This window comes from Phyllostomus discolor, chromosome 14 (genome assembly GCF_004126475.2).
Source record: "Phyllostomus discolor isolate MPI-MPIP mPhyDis1 chromosome 14, mPhyDis1.pri.v3, whole genome shotgun sequence".
Lineage (NCBI taxonomy): Eukaryota > Metazoa > Chordata > Mammalia > Chiroptera > Phyllostomidae > Phyllostomus > Phyllostomus discolor.
In genome coordinates this window covers 47,547,102-47,561,511 of record NC_040916.2, presented here as the reverse complement: position 1 = coordinate 47,561,511, position 14,410 = coordinate 47,547,102, and the positions used below count along the sequence as shown (strand labels likewise).

At 57.1% G+C, this 14,410-nt stretch overlaps 1 protein-coding gene across 2 annotated transcripts; it reads right to left on the bottom strand.

Annotated features, from left to right (window-relative positions):
* Positions 1-400: 400 nt before the first annotated feature.
* On the bottom strand, positions 401-14,059 carry NPR1 (natriuretic peptide receptor 1). 2 transcript variants are annotated; one of them, XM_028502748.2, is made up of 22 exons: positions 12,450-14,059; positions 11,487-11,686; positions 10,989-11,102; positions 10,439-10,574; positions 9,980-10,071; positions 9,124-9,259; positions 8,838-8,922; positions 7,886-8,006; positions 7,387-7,461; positions 7,165-7,242; positions 6,619-6,723; positions 6,303-6,374; positions 6,044-6,200; positions 5,608-5,763; positions 5,175-5,343; positions 4,315-4,461; positions 4,111-4,234; positions 3,890-3,958; positions 3,373-3,547; positions 3,066-3,164; positions 1,216-1,307; positions 401-1,060 (listed from the first exon to the last, which is right to left on the bottom strand). In XM_028502748.2, exons 1-22 carry the CDS (start codon positions 13,159-13,161, stop codon positions 998-1,000), a joined length of 3,177 nt encoding a protein of 1,058 aa, XP_028358549.1. In that variant the 5' UTR covers positions 13,162-14,059; the 3' UTR covers positions 401-997. The 2 variants fall into 2 exon arrangements, with proteins under 2 accessions (XP_028358549.1, XP_035871487.1); XM_036015594.1 differs by lacking the exon at positions 12,450-14,059 and adding an exon at positions 12,096-12,317.
* Between the last annotated feature and the right edge of the window lie 351 nt (positions 14,060-14,410).

Genomic DNA, 14,410 nt, shown 5'->3' with positions numbered 1-14,410 from the left:
GAGTGAACCAAGGTGGTTAGCACTGCGTTCATCATTGCAGTCTTCATTACCACACATTGGCAGTTAAAAATAAAAAATTTTTAAAAGCCAGTTTCTCTTAAAAATGTCCTTGATAAAGCAGTAAAAAGTTACTAACGTGATGGGTTTCTTATCGTTATTTTAAATGAGTTAATAGGGCTTGTTTTAATGTCTAATACGGTATAAACCCACGTAAACAAAAGCTCTTTGGGGCCCTCAGTAACTCCTAAGGGTATGAATGGGTCCTTGGACCAAAGTGTTGGCACTACTCGGGTCATTCCTAGGCTGTTTCCAGCTTGAGAAAAATGTCTTACCTGACAGAAAGGGTGGAGAATATGGCCAAGTTTTCTGGCAACCTTCTCTCCCTCAAAAACAGACACTGTCACTAGAATAAAAATTTTAATGGTCTGTACTCACAGGAGAAGCGAGGCATATAGGCCTTCAGCCCTCCATGCCACGCCTCTCCCCTGCACAGTGTATCCAATGATGGGCGGCGGGAGATAGAGGGGTGTTTGTGGCCTCTGTGGGCTAGGCCCAGGTGTGGACTCCCCCACCCCCTAGATTCACCTATAGTCCCTTTTCCTATTCCCCCTAAGGTGGCTCTCCCCTTTTCCCATAAAAGTCACAGTGTAGCAAGGTTGAGGGAAGAGGGCACAGGAAGGGGCAGGGGGGTCCAGGAATCCACACCCCAGGCCAGCCTGAGTCTGGGTGGATGGTGGGGGTGTGTGCCTGTGTGCATGCCACTGGGCATGACTGTGTGCTCTCGTCCCGTCCTGTGAGCTTCGAGTTCTTTCTCCCCAACACCAGTCCTCTTTCAGAGGTCACATGTGGTGTCTCAACTGGAGTCAGCACACCTGAGCTGTTCACACCACTTCTCTGATCCTTTGGCAACGGTGGGGCTGCTGTGGGTGAGGGTGAGACCTCTTTGTCACTTCTGGCACTGGGAAGGGGAGTATGGAAGGCCAGCAGGAGAGGCAGGTCAGCCTCGGGTGCTATTTCCCCGCTCCCCCAGGAGCCAGTAGGTCCGAACTTTGCCTTTGCCCTGGAGGGAAAAAGAAGAAGACGTTGGGATAGGGAGTGACAAGCCTGCTTTCCCAAATGATGGGATCGAGAACAGGTGCTTAAGAAGGGGCCTCGGGGAGAGTAGCCCCCTCAGGGACCCCAAGGGGTGGTGAGGGTAGGGACTTCCTTCTCTACCTTCATTTCTACATCCCCTCGAAGCTCCAGCTCAAAACCACCAAACTCCTCCAGGACGGCCTTGGTCTCAGAAGACAAGTGGATCTTAAGTGCTGAGTAGGATAAGAAGAAGGGAAGGTGAAGGGTGCAGTAGAAGGGAGCAGGGGAAATCAGGGACTGCGGGGATAGAATATGCTCTCTGCTTCTTTTCTGTCCAGAAAGCTTCCTAATTCAGAGTCCCACCCTCTCCATGTGGTGTCTGACCATACTGGCCTCTCCCCTAGAACTTGAGAGCTGTATTATCTATCCTGGTAAGGAAGAGTAGAGTCACAGTAGCTATTTAAATTAATTAAAACTGAATGCAGTTAACTCAGTGACCACATTTCAAGTGATCAATAGCCCCCTGTGACAGAGGCTGCCAAATTGGACAGCACAGATTAGAGGACATTTTCATCATTGCAGAAAGTTCTATTAGTACTCTAGAGCATCACCAGGCTCTAGACGAACATTATATAGCACAGCTGGTCAGGAGCTCAGGCTTTGGATCCTGCTCTGCCCAGGAAGAATGCTTGTGTGAACGCTTGCTCGGGGAAGTAACAGGAACTCTCTGGGCCTCATTTTCCTAGACTGTAGAGTGGTGATAGTGACAATGCTCATCTCAGAGCCTTGCTGTGAGAATTCAATTCAACATTCATGGGAAAAGGCAGAAAACCGTACTTGAACAACAATAAAAAATGTTGAAATAAAAAAAGAAATTAAAAACCCCTCAACATTCATAAAGTAAACAGAATCTGGCACATGGGAAGTACTGTATTAGCAGTTGCTGTTAGCTATTTAACTCACCATCCTCATTTTCTAGCTAAGGTAACTGAGGCCTAGGGGAGGAGATCTTCCCAGGCTGCTGAGATCACACCCAGGCCTTTGGACTTCTGACGGGGTATCCCCACACCCCTTCTCTTCTGTGACCTCCACTCCTGGGGTCTGCATCACAGCGACCTTGTTCTGTTGTTTAACCACTTCTGAAAATGTGCTCCCTCAGGACTGGGCCTCAGTGAGAGGCTTTTCTCTACCTCATCAGCCCCAGATACAGTGCCCGGGGAATGCCTGCTAAACCAGGGCCCCCCTCAGCTCCCAGTAGTCCTTCTCCTGCATGAGGTTTAGATGGGGTCTGAATGTAGCCCCCAGCTAGCTGTGGGTCTGGGTCTTCTCAGTATGCCAGGGCCTGGCACTCAGTAGTTACTCAATAAATGTTTACTTGATTGAATTGTGTGGAATACGGCAGGAGGGCAGAAGATCATTGGCGGAAGCCGGACCAAAGGAAGGGGTGGGAGCAAGCATTTATTAGGTCCCTACTGTGTGTCGGGCTGTGCTAGGTTTTTTAAAACCTGAGACAGGCATCATTTTACAGATAAACAGCTGTGGCTCAGACAAGCTGGATGACAATTACGTGTTCCTCATACGGCTTTCTCATTCGACTCTAGTGAGGCGGGCATTTTGTTCTCATTTTTGCAGATGAGAAAAACTGAAACTCAGAGCCGGGTTAGTTGCAGAGCTGAGACTCACACCCGAATGAGCAGCTCTGGGCCTTCCCTACCACCCCCAAGAGGAGCAGAGGGGCTCTAAACGTGGCAGCTGGTGAATACTGGCCTGGAAAGACTTTCCAAACATTTGGAAAGACGGGGCAGCTAAGATCTGAGCCTCTGATTAGAATTGAAAGTGATCTGCCCAGACTGAGCCCCTAGGAGCAGGAGCCTGGGAGGAGAGAGGGCTAGGAGCTGGGACAGGAATGGGACAGGCACAAGCTGTCCCGGGGGACTTTCCTGGACTCCAGCTTACCCTGCCCTCCCTTCCCATCTAGAGGGCCACCATACCTTCTCCGTTAGACTCCATTCTTGAGGCCGTGTTGACTGTGTCCCCGAAGAGACAGTAACGGGGCATCTTCAACCCTACCACACCAGCGCACACAGGTCCTGGAGGGAGCGGAAGCCCATTAGCTAGGGGGCAGGAGGGTGTTAAGGGAGGTAGGTGGGAGCTTTAAGGGTGGCCACGGGGCGAGGCTAGGGCACTCCTGGAGAGGCAGGAGGTGGAATCTTGATGGGGGCAGGGCCGGGGGGCGGGGCGCTCATTTTCGAAACTCGGCTTCCGGGACCCCCTTCCCTGCGCGGTCCGTTGCCTCACCTGTGTGGATACCGATGCGCAAGCGCAGCTGCTCCTGGGGCCGGTGGCGGATTCGGAAAGAGCTCACAGCGTCCAGCAGCGCCAGGGCCATGCGGGCCACCTCCCGGGCGTGCAGACGCCCGTTCCGCACTGGGAGCCCCGACACCACCATGTAGGCATCGCCGATCGTCTCCACCTGTGAGGGCGGGGAGAGGGTACAGGACTTTCAGGCTGGACCTCTCTCTTCCCTGTGCCGCTCCCAACACTTCGTGCACTGCCATCGTCATTCTGAACCCCCACGCGCCAGTCGCTGGCTTTCCTCTCATCTCCATTCCCCATCCTCCCCGCTCCTCACCCCCACCCCACCGCCCGCCCCCCAGCGGTTTCTCTGCCTGCTCCTGGGTCTCCTTGTGACACTGTATCTCCCCATGTGCCCTGGTCTCCTCTCTTAAAGATTCTGTTTCATTCTGCCCTTCACTTTTCTCTGACCCTGTCCCGGAGTCTCTCTGGCCCCTCCCACGCACACTCCCACTCTCACCTTGTACACATCAAAGTTGTCTATGACGGCATCGAAGCAGGTGTACAGGTCATTGAGCAGGGTGACCACCTGGAAGGGAAGAGAATTAAAAGGGGTGGGGAGTAAGGACCCCACCTGGGCTTGGGTGGGGAAAGCAGAAGCAGAAGGCAGGCCTGTGGGATGGAAATGCTAGGCCATGCACACCAGCCTGGTCTTCACCAGTGGGCTGCTCCCCGGCTCACCTGCATGGGTGTGCTCTCTGCTGACAGGGCTGTGAAACCCACAATGTCACTGAAGTAGATAGTAACGCTGTCAAAGGCTTCGGCCTGGACTGTCTCCCCACGCTTCAGCTGCTCAGCCACTGAGCTGAGGGGTCAGGGATCAGAGGGTGAGGTGGGGTTGGGACGGGGCTGGCACGGCGCACGTCACCAGACATGGGCACTCACTGAGGCAGGATCTGGTAGAGCAGGGCCTCAGCCTTACGCTTCTCTTCCAGGTAGGCCTGGGTCCGCTCCTCCACCAGCTCCTCCAGGTTGTTGGCATACTGCTCCATGCGAGACAGCAGGTTGTCCAGGATGTTGCTGCTGTTCTCTCTGAGGGCCGAGGGGCAGCAGGCAGGGGTGAGAGGGGAGCAGCGAGCCCTACCCCCAGTGCCCACCCCAGGCCTTCACCCTACCCAGGCTTATTGACAGCCCACCTCCCAACTGCAGTGGCGGCCCTGGAGGGAGTGCAGATCGAGGGGCACAGCAGGATGGTGTGGCAGTGGCAAAGGGTAGCAGGAGAGTTCAGCTCATTTTTGAGATACCGGGGTCAAGTATGAAGCTTTACCCATAGTGGCTGTTTTGTTCAACTTTGTTAAACAGTGAGTTAGAAGGAGGTGGAGGAGGAGGGAAGGGACAGGGATGACTGAGAACAGCAGGAGGGCAACAGGCTTAGTGGTGTCTGCAGGCACCAGGCCGGGCTGCCAAAGGGGGTGGTGAGCTCACAGGGTGAGCTCCTGCTGAGGGCAGAGAGGCCCATTTACACTGCACACCACTGGACACTAGAGACCCTGGGGGCTGGGCCGCAAAGGTGTGGGGTGGCTACATTGCTGGAGGAGAGGAGTACGAGAGGTAAGGGACTGTGGGGACAGCTGTGTCATTCAGTATTCACAAGGGGGACTGCAAGGCCGTGGTAGGTGCAGTAGGCTATGCAAGGGGGGCTGCGAGTGGCTCCCTCTGCCACTGCAGGGATGAGATTAAGTGAGGGGTATCAGTGCTAGAGGGGCCTGGGAGGCTGGGGCTGCTCTATGACTAAGGCTGGCGACCTGTTAAACTTCCGCAGCATCAGGCGGATCTGCTGGAAGGGTGGCCGCTCCTGTGGGTCCTCTGCCCAACACCTCTGCATCAGGTGCCCCAGTCCTTCCAGGTGACTCTGCAGGGCCAGGGACGGCCGAAAGGGTGGCTGCTCGCCCCTAGTCACACGCTCGATGATCTCTGTGTGGTGGGGGGAAGGGGCTCAGCGGTGGGTCAGTCAAAGGCCTGTTGACATATGGGGTGGGGAAGTCCAGGACCAGGGCGTGGGGCAGGTGAGCCCTGTAGGGTCCTGGGCTAGTCATGAGCCAGGATCACTGGCAGCAATGGAGCAACAGGTGGCTGAGCTTTCCAGAAGGAAGACGTGGTATTTCCAGGGGTCTCTCCCTGTGGGGCTGGGGTTCACTGAGACTGTGGCAGGGCTAGGAGACAGCATGGTCCTCTCACCTTTGGGGCTGAGGTCCAAACCTTCCACGTGGAATACGCCACTCCTCAGGGCAATCTCCTGAAGGATGATCCCAAAGCTGTACACGTCACCAGCCTGAGAGCCCCGGGTGGGGGGCGAGGCCATTCGCAGGAGCTCGGGGGCTGTCCACAGCTTCTCTGCAGGTCAGAGGTAAAAGGAGACACAGGGTGAAGGGCCCCAAAGCTAAAGGCAAACAAGGACGTAACTAGGTTTGGCCGGGACTGATGTAGAGACAGCACACTGAGTGCTAGAGCTAGAAGAGGCCTGGAGAGCACTTCGTCTGACTCTTCCTTCTGCTGGTGAATGAACCGAGCAGGAGTCCAGGAAGGCGGGCTCAAGCCCATCAAGACCAGGCCTCAGTCTCCCTGCTGGGCTGGGCTGCGGTCAGGGTTGGGGACAGAGTGGGTCTGAGCTCACTGGCATAGAGGATGTGTCCTTGCTCTGGCTCTGGGTCCCTGAAGCTCTCCAGCCCATAGTCAGTGATCTTCAGCACAAATCGGCTGTCCACCACGCAGTTGGATGACTTGAGGTTCCCATGGGAGCAAATGGCCCCATTGTGCAGGAACAGCATCCCCTGGAGAATGAGGGAGGCAGGGGTCTTGGGTATGAGCGGGACACACAACCACAGCCAGAGAAGCATGCCTCCCCCACACCCAGTGGGCTCTCCTGAACCTGCCTTGACGATGTCATTGGTGAGAGAGTACCGGAACATCCAGTCCAGGGTGATGCTGTCATTTTCCAGAATGTCCTGCCGGGCAGTGAGAGTCAGACCTGTGCCCCGCAGACTCCCCCAGGGGGAGGAGTACAGGGCTCCGACTGCCGTGCAGTGGCAGAGCAGGACAAAGCTTTGCATTCACTCTAGTGCCACTGCCCATTTTACAGATGGGGCAAATAAAGGTCAGAAAGAGAGAGGCTTGCCTGGGGTCAGACAACCGGCCAGGGTCAGAGCCAGGGCTAGACCCAGGTTTCCTGACACCCTTTTGTCACCTCACCTGTAGGCTCCCGCGGGGACAGTACTCTGTGATGATACAGATGTTGGGGGGGTCGGTGCAGGCACCCACAAACCTGGTCAGGTGTTCATTCTGTACATCCCGCATCTGCAGGTGGAAGCCAGCATCAAGAGCCTGACAGAGACCTCGATCACCAAGTTATCCCCTTTCTTAAGGACCCCTCACCCTTCTTAACTCTATTCATTCTCCACAGACATTCTAGGATCTTCCCTGGTGATTCCCAGCCACGTTCTTTCTCCCAACTTCCCCCTCCCCCCCAGATCTGCTCTGTACTCCCTCGGCCTCCTAAGCCCTCCACTCCCCAGGGGCACCAAATATGGCCCCTCCGGGACCTTCCCCCAGGGTATCTCCAGTCATCCTTTCCCCATCTATGACCCCCTCCTCCCACACACAATACGCAAACAAAGGCCCTTCCTAGGGCTACGATAACCCTGAGGTCCCCCCTAACCAGGGCTGTTGGCCAACCTCCCCATGTCCCCCCGGGTGGGGGGACACTCCCCTAGGCTACTGCCTCACTCCCCACATTACATGCTTCAGTTCAAACAGGACTTTTCGTGTCAGCTCAATGCGTTTACGGTTCACATGTTTCACAGCCACGAGGTTGCCCTGGGCAAGAAATGGAGACCGTCACTGTGCGGAGATGGCCCAGTGCCCTGGGAACTCCAGCTGCTCCTGACAGCCCACCCCTGTCTCTGGGACCCTCCCCTGTCCTCTGTTAGAGAACACCCTGCCCCAGACCCCCAGGCCCACCTTATAATACGCTGTCTTGGCAAAGACCTGGAACTGGCCCTCCGTGGTGATCAGGGACCCATAATTGGAGCCTCTCTGAAGGGATGGAGAGCGGAAGGGGCATCAGCCCACGGGCCTTACCGGGGGCCCGGCTCTCTCTGCTGGTGGCTTGAGCTCTGGTCTTCACTACCCTGCCTTATCTTTGTGTCTCCCTGCTTCTCATTCCACACCATGAAATCCCCTCCTCGGTTACTTTTTTTTTTAATGTATTTTCACATATACTATCATGAGCCTTTGAAAGAGCCCTCTGAGGGAGGCTCTGTAAATATAATCATTATCTGAGGTCATTTCAGAGAAGGACTGTGACTTGTCCAAGGTCACACAGCAAGTGAAGATGGAGCTGGGACTAGAATCCTGTTCCCTGCTCTCTCTCCCCTACCCATCAGGCCCTGTCCTCCCCCTGCTCCATACCCAAGCATTCAGCTGCCCCGCACTTCCCCCCCAGTACCAGTGTTCTTACCCCACTCAAGGTCAGCCGGCTGCCTGCACTCCGGAGGTGCCGCTCAAGGCTACTGGCCTGCAAGTCCTCCCAACGCACCCGCCACAGCTCTGAGGCCAGTTCCTTTTCCAGCTGCATCTTCCTGGAGCAGGAAACTTGCATCTGAGCCCCTGACCCAGGGCAAAGGCACTCTGTCCTGCAGCCCCTTCATAGAGCCCTGGGACCACCGTATGTGCTGAGAGTCCCACTGCTTTGCTAAGAGGCAGATTTCAGGATTGTCATCGGGGCTAAAAGGAGGTTTGGAGAATTCTGCCTCACTGGGCCCTTGGCTAGTCACTTCATTTCTTTGAGTGTCATGCCTTCATGTCCAAATGTCCTCATTTGGAAACTGGGGACTCGGTATTTACTTCAAAGTATCGTTATAAGAATGAAAAGGAACATTGTGCAGCAGTGTCTGCACAGAGTATATGATCAACCAGCACTGACTTTCTTCCCTTCCTCCTCGCTTCCCTCTGCCCTTAACTTCTGAACTTTCACCTCAGCTCCACTGGAAGGCAGGAGCAGGGCTCCTTTGGCTCTCTTGGTGCGCACAGGGCTCATCAGCCCTGCTCTGCTAACGGGGCCCAATCCCAAAGGGTCTGAGCCATAGCTTCTCATCCGGTCTACAGGAGTAGGGAGGACAAACCAGCCCCTGGGCCAGGATCCAGGCCTTTATGATGCCACTCCCCCAACTGCTCTGGTCCTCTGGGATCACCAGGCTCTCCTGGCCACTCCTATCCCTGTTTTCTCCTCCTCCTCCTTTTTTCTTCCTTGTGTCCTAAGACTATGTAGTCTCTTTTCTCCCCCATCTCCACGGGCCTTCCCCTGCTGTGCCCTCACCCCTTTCCCCTCCCTTCTGCATCCCTGCCACATCCCCTGAGGGTAGTGCTCCAGGTCTCCCAGCCTCACTCACCACCCTCATCCCGAGGCTCACCTGTATATGAAGAAGGAGACGACCAGGATGCTGAGCAGGGAGAGGCTGCCCACCAAAGCCAGCACCTCCAGGGTGGAAAAGTGGGCTGTAGGAGACAGTCCGAGTTGCAGCAAGAAAGATTTTGGTTAGACAGCAGAAGAAAGAACCTTCTAAGAGTCAACCAGTGAACTAGGATGATGTATAAAAGGAAGAAAACTCTCAGTGTGGGAAAGGAGCGCTTCTCTGACTCCTCATGGGGGGAACCAGCGGCTCCAGAACGGAGGCCTGGGTGGCAAGGGGCAGGCACCTTGGTTGCAGGTGGGATCCTCATTTTCAAAGCCGCATTTGGGGATGTCAGGAGGCGGGTATCCTAGGGGCCAGTGTAGTATGCGCCCTGATACAGCCACCAGCTCCTGGGAGGTCCCATTGTAGTTCAGAACAACCTATGGGAGGGAGGGCAGGAATGGTGGGGGACGAGGCCTCCTGCGCCATGGAAGAGTCCCGCCTCCCACCTCCCCATCTCTGCTCCAGCCCTGTGTCTGGGCTGTCAGCTATGCACCACGTCCCTCCTCTGAGTGGGTGCATTCCATACCCATGCCCATGTTATTGGAATGGAAAAACTTGAAAACTCTTCGAAGGGGAAAAAACCCTCCATATAGGAAAAACTCCATACAAAGAAAACTCCACATGGAACCCTAACCTTATACACAGGCAGCTTGAAACACATAGAAAACAGGAAAAGGCAGTGTTCTCAGTCCACATTCTTGGCTTAATCCATGTATTCTTCCTCCAAGAAGCCTTCCCTGGATGACCTCCTCCTTGGTGCCTGTGCTCAGTCCCTTCCTGTTCCTGACCTCGCTGAGAGCTGCATATGGTCCGGTCTGTCTGGGCCCTGAGCTGCCTGTCTCTGTGGGAGGGCTTTCTGAGAGCAGGGCTGCCCGGCCTCCTCAGACATGGGGGTCCCCAAGGGTAGTGCCTATGAGCCCCTAACATTCTGGCTGCTATTCCAGACGAGAGCAGATCTCTTTAATCCAGAGCTCTCCATAAGCGACCACGCATGGTAGGTCACAGAGCAGACAGATACCCTGGCAGGGCTGTGGGGGGAGGCCAAAGGGTGAGATGTCTTTCTCTGTTGGTGCAGTCTTCTCTGGACACAGCCTTACCCTGAAGGTACTAGTCTCAGGATCCATATCCCAGAGGGAAAAGTCAGTCTCTCGATCTCCGTTGCTGTCCATTTTCAAGTATCCTGTCACACCTAGGGGCGTGGAGAAAGGTGGCTGTGTTTTGAGCGAGCGGAAGTGCATGCAGGGACCGCCCCCCTACCTCATCTCCATCCCCTGATTGCCCCTGCCTTGCCCTCCTAACACATATATATGGAATGATAACAAAGGGGACAGACACTTCAGCAGCAGGAATGATTGGGGCTGGATGCGCAGAAGGACTTCTTGATGGAGCTAGAGAGATGGATGGGGCAGGAGGGCCTACAGAAAGCTGCGGAGGTTTCTTGTGGAAGAGAGGAAAAGACCGGCGTAACCAGCTCTGCTGCAAGACTAGAGGCTCCTGTGGTCTCCTGCATGGTGCGTGCACCACAAGGCAGCCCACTGCTACCTCTAGGTCCTGACCTTGGAAGCTTCGGTTCCACATCCGCTGAGTGATGCTCTCCCCATCGGTGACTGTTCCCCCTTGTGCCAGAGTCTCTCTCACTGCCTGGACAAAGAGCAGGAGCCCGTCGTGGAAGGATGCTGGGATGGTGTTCACCTGCAGGGACCAGCAGAGCCTGCCTGGGGTGGGCTACAGAGTTGGGTGCTAAGGGGAGGGGAGGAATGGGAGGTGCTGGGAATTTGGAAGAGGATGGGAGAAAATGCCCCCATGTGACAGATTTTGCTACTGATAAGATGACTCTGCATAGAACACCTTGGAATCCTCCTAGGCAGATAGGGCAGGACTGATCGTCCCCATTTGACTGATGAGGACATGAGATTCAGAGGTTGAACAACTTGTTAAAGCCACCCCTTGCCCCCATGAGCAGGAGAGATACGGAAACAACGGGAAGGGAAAGAAAGGAGTATCTGGGGATACTGGGATGGCTGGGAAAACAGGGTGGAGACTGGCAGAGGGCCACAGAGTGGGGGCTGAAGGTCCACACTGAAGGGTCCTAGGACCCTCTCCTACCAGGCCATCCTCCACGGTGAAGTTGAACTGTTCATGGGCCAAGTGTTTTAGCTGCTGCAGGAATTCCAAATACTCAGGATTATCTGGCTCTTTATATGTAATGATTTTGGCAGCCTGAGGAAGGGGTCAGTGGAGAGGGGTGAGGTGGGTGCTTACCGGTCCTCCCAGTACCCTGGTGCCCACCTCAACTGGACCCCATGTCCTAGGTGAGGTGTTACCTGCTCCAAAGCAGGGGAGCCAGTGGGATGGCTTCTCCAAACCCAGTTAGTCTGCACGACTTGAACATACTTCCACTTCCAGCCTATTCTCTCAAATCTCGTTATCCCGGCTCTGAGTCCTCCAGCCCTCCATGCACCCCTGGCCCCAGACCCCTGCTCTTCATCACCTAACTCCCTGTGAGCATCAAGAATCCTTTCAGACACTGCAGGACCCAGTGCCCAGAAACCATGTGTCACCAGCTCTGAGTCCCACAGCAGGACTTCCGACCTGGACACTCACCTGAAAGGCACGGTGGGCACTGCCATCCTGCCCATCCCCTCTCTCCCAGGGCCTGCCTGGAGCAAGGCCATGTGCACCTTGCAGGCTTTGCCCAAAGAGATCCAGGTGGAAGAAAACATAGTCCTTCCCACTCAGGCCAGCTTCCAGGGCCAGAAGCATCAGGGTTCTGAAGGCATCTGGGGAGCTGCAGATGTAGATAACTGGGGAGGAAGGGGGGGGGGGTGGTCAGAAAGAAAAGCAGCCTAGCCTTGGAGGAGGGAACTCCTCAGACAGGGAAGCTGGGGCACCTAGGGGGTGTTCAGAGACCCCGTGGTAGTTAAGTGGAACCACCGGCTCACTAAGTCTAGGCTTTGGCAGCAGAAGGATGGAGAAGGGTGGGAGGAGAAGGTGGGAGGGGAGAAGGAGCAGAGGTAGGGGGAGCAGGAACAGCTGAGCGGAAGGTGGGGAAGGTGGGGTCAGGAGTGGAGGCCGAAGGGAGGGGAGGGTCAGCTGGAGACGGGCGGGTGTGTGGGAGCAACGGGAAAAGAAGATGGAGGAGGGGTTGAGGCTGTTGGGTGGAAACAGAAAATGGGCGAGATGAAAGGGATGGGAACTAGGCCGGGGACCTACTGTAAGCGTCAGGGTGGCAGCAGGCGTCCCTTCCCTCCGGTACCTCAGGAGGAACGGGCGAGCAGGAGGTGGGAGAGTGGGGGAGGGGAGAGGAGAGCGTGGTATCAGGAAAAGAGGGGGGCATGGAGAAAGAGAAGGAAATAGAAACTCAGAGATGAAAAAGGCCAAAAAGGCTGAGATAGGAATGAGGAGCCGTGAGGAGGAGGGGGAGGGGGAGGAGGGGGAGGAGGAGGGGAAGGGGAGGAGGAGGAGGAGGAGGAGAAGAGGAAGAAGAATGGCCAGAGAAGATGGAGGACTTCCGAAGGCACCTCCGAAGGCTCTGGAGCAAAGCGGCGGGCCCCTGTGCGCTCTCACCTCGGCCTTTGCGCGGCAGCGTCCGCAGCACAGTAGCGTACTGGTGGAGGTCGCCCTCGGCGAACTCCAGGTGTTCTACCGTGACGTTGAGGCGGTCTCGGACCCTCATGTAGAGCCCCTCCACCATGAAGAAGCAGCGCTGGTCGTCCTGCGGCCGGTAGGCGTACAGCACGAGCGCCCGGCGCTCCCAGCCCAGCCGTCGGTGCAGCGCCGCCACGAAGTCGCCCAGCTTGACGTGGCTGGGCCCCGCGCGCGTGGTCAGCGCGTACTCGCCCTCTTCCCTGAAGCCCAGCGCCGGGGCGCCGGCCGTCAGCAGCGGCACCCGCCAGTGCGCGGTGAAGCGCGCCACCGGAGCCGCGGCGTACACGCAGCCGGGGCCCAGGAACACCGCGGGCTCGTGCTCCCACTTGAGGTCCACCGCGGCCAGAGGAGCGGCAGTGTCGGAGCAGACGCCCCGCGCGTCCTCGCTGCTGCCCAGCACCGTGCGGACCGTCCAGCCGGGCAGCAAGTCGGGCTGCGCCTTAACCCTGGCCAGGGCCAGTTCCACGGCCGGGCCCACGCGCGCCCAGGACCACGGATAGGAGGTGTTGGCCAGCGGCAGCACCGCGGCCACCGTCAGGTTGCCCGCGTGGCTGCCCCGGAGCAGCAGCAGTGGCGGCAGGAGCAGCAGCAGGCGCAAGTGGGCGCCGGTGGGGCACCTGGGGCGCGGCATGGCCTCAGAGGGCACCGCGACGGGCAGGGACTCCCACCATGGCTTCCACGGTCCCCTCGGGCTCAGGGTGCGCCCCGATGAGAGTGAGGCAGAGTCAGGTGATCACCCCAGGGCACTCAGTCCCCTCCAGCTGCGACGGTCACCGTCAGGGTCGCCAAGGGTGCACTGCGGGCGGGAGGGCAGGCGGACCCCCCGGCGGGGCGCGACGGCGGGGTGCGTGGAGGGCGCTGCGGAGCAGGTGGGCGCCAGAAGCAGCGCGCCGGAGCCCGACCCGAGAGAGCGTGTGTGTGTTAGGAGAGAGAAGGAGAGTGCTCGCTGGGGCTCCGGAGAGAAGGTGCGAGCTGGCGCGAGGGAAGGAGAAAGGGGAGTGAGTGTCGTGTGCGTGCGGGAGTGCTGCCCCAGCGAGTTGCCAGAAGGGGTGTCCGGCCGGCCCAAGTCTCCGGCTGTCCAGGGGGGACTGGGGAGGACCTGAGCCAAGCTCCAAACCCTCCCTCCCGGACGCTTCCCCTCCCATACTCAGTGACAGCAGAGCCAATCCCCGATCTTTAACTCTTTCCTCCCCGCCTCCAAGTCGCGGGCTCTCCTGCGCCCACAGCCCGAGCGCTGTCCGCTTAGACCCTCTTCCAGGTTGTCTGCCGCCCAACAGCCGCCCCATCAGAGAGGCGGCATCGCCTCGCAGGAAAGCGAAGGGGGACTGAACAGAAAAGTGTGTGGGAACAACCGGAGGCCTCTTGCACTCCTACCTTCTCCCTCCCTTCTCACTGGGTTCCGTCTGGGGAGGAAGGACGTGCTGGTTTGGGATCTCCGCAGGAAAATGTGTGTGTGTCTGAGAGGGACATGTTTCTGGAAAAGACGTTAAAGTAGGTGAGCCCAAGGTCCCAGTGATCCAGCCCATCTAAGACGCCCCTCGATCCCCCCCTGAAGCGAATCAGCGGAGAAAAGGGACCAGGTGGAAGTGCGGAGTTAACTTTTCAGTTCCCAAAGTGGTGTACGCGGTGGAGGGAGAGCATGCGGGTGGCTGGAGGGCAGAGAGGGGTGACCTCAGGGCCGTTATAGGAATGTGACTGTGTATGTGTTTTTGTGTTGAGAAGGGTTGTTAAGATGAGTTTCGTGGTGGCAGTGAGAAATAGTGCTGGAAATGACCAGCAGAGAGGGTTTGGCCGCCTTTGACGGCTGCGCGACTGGTCAGGCCCGCTGTGGAATCAGTCTGCCCTCTAATGGTCAGCAGGCGTCATTGGCCGTATTGTGC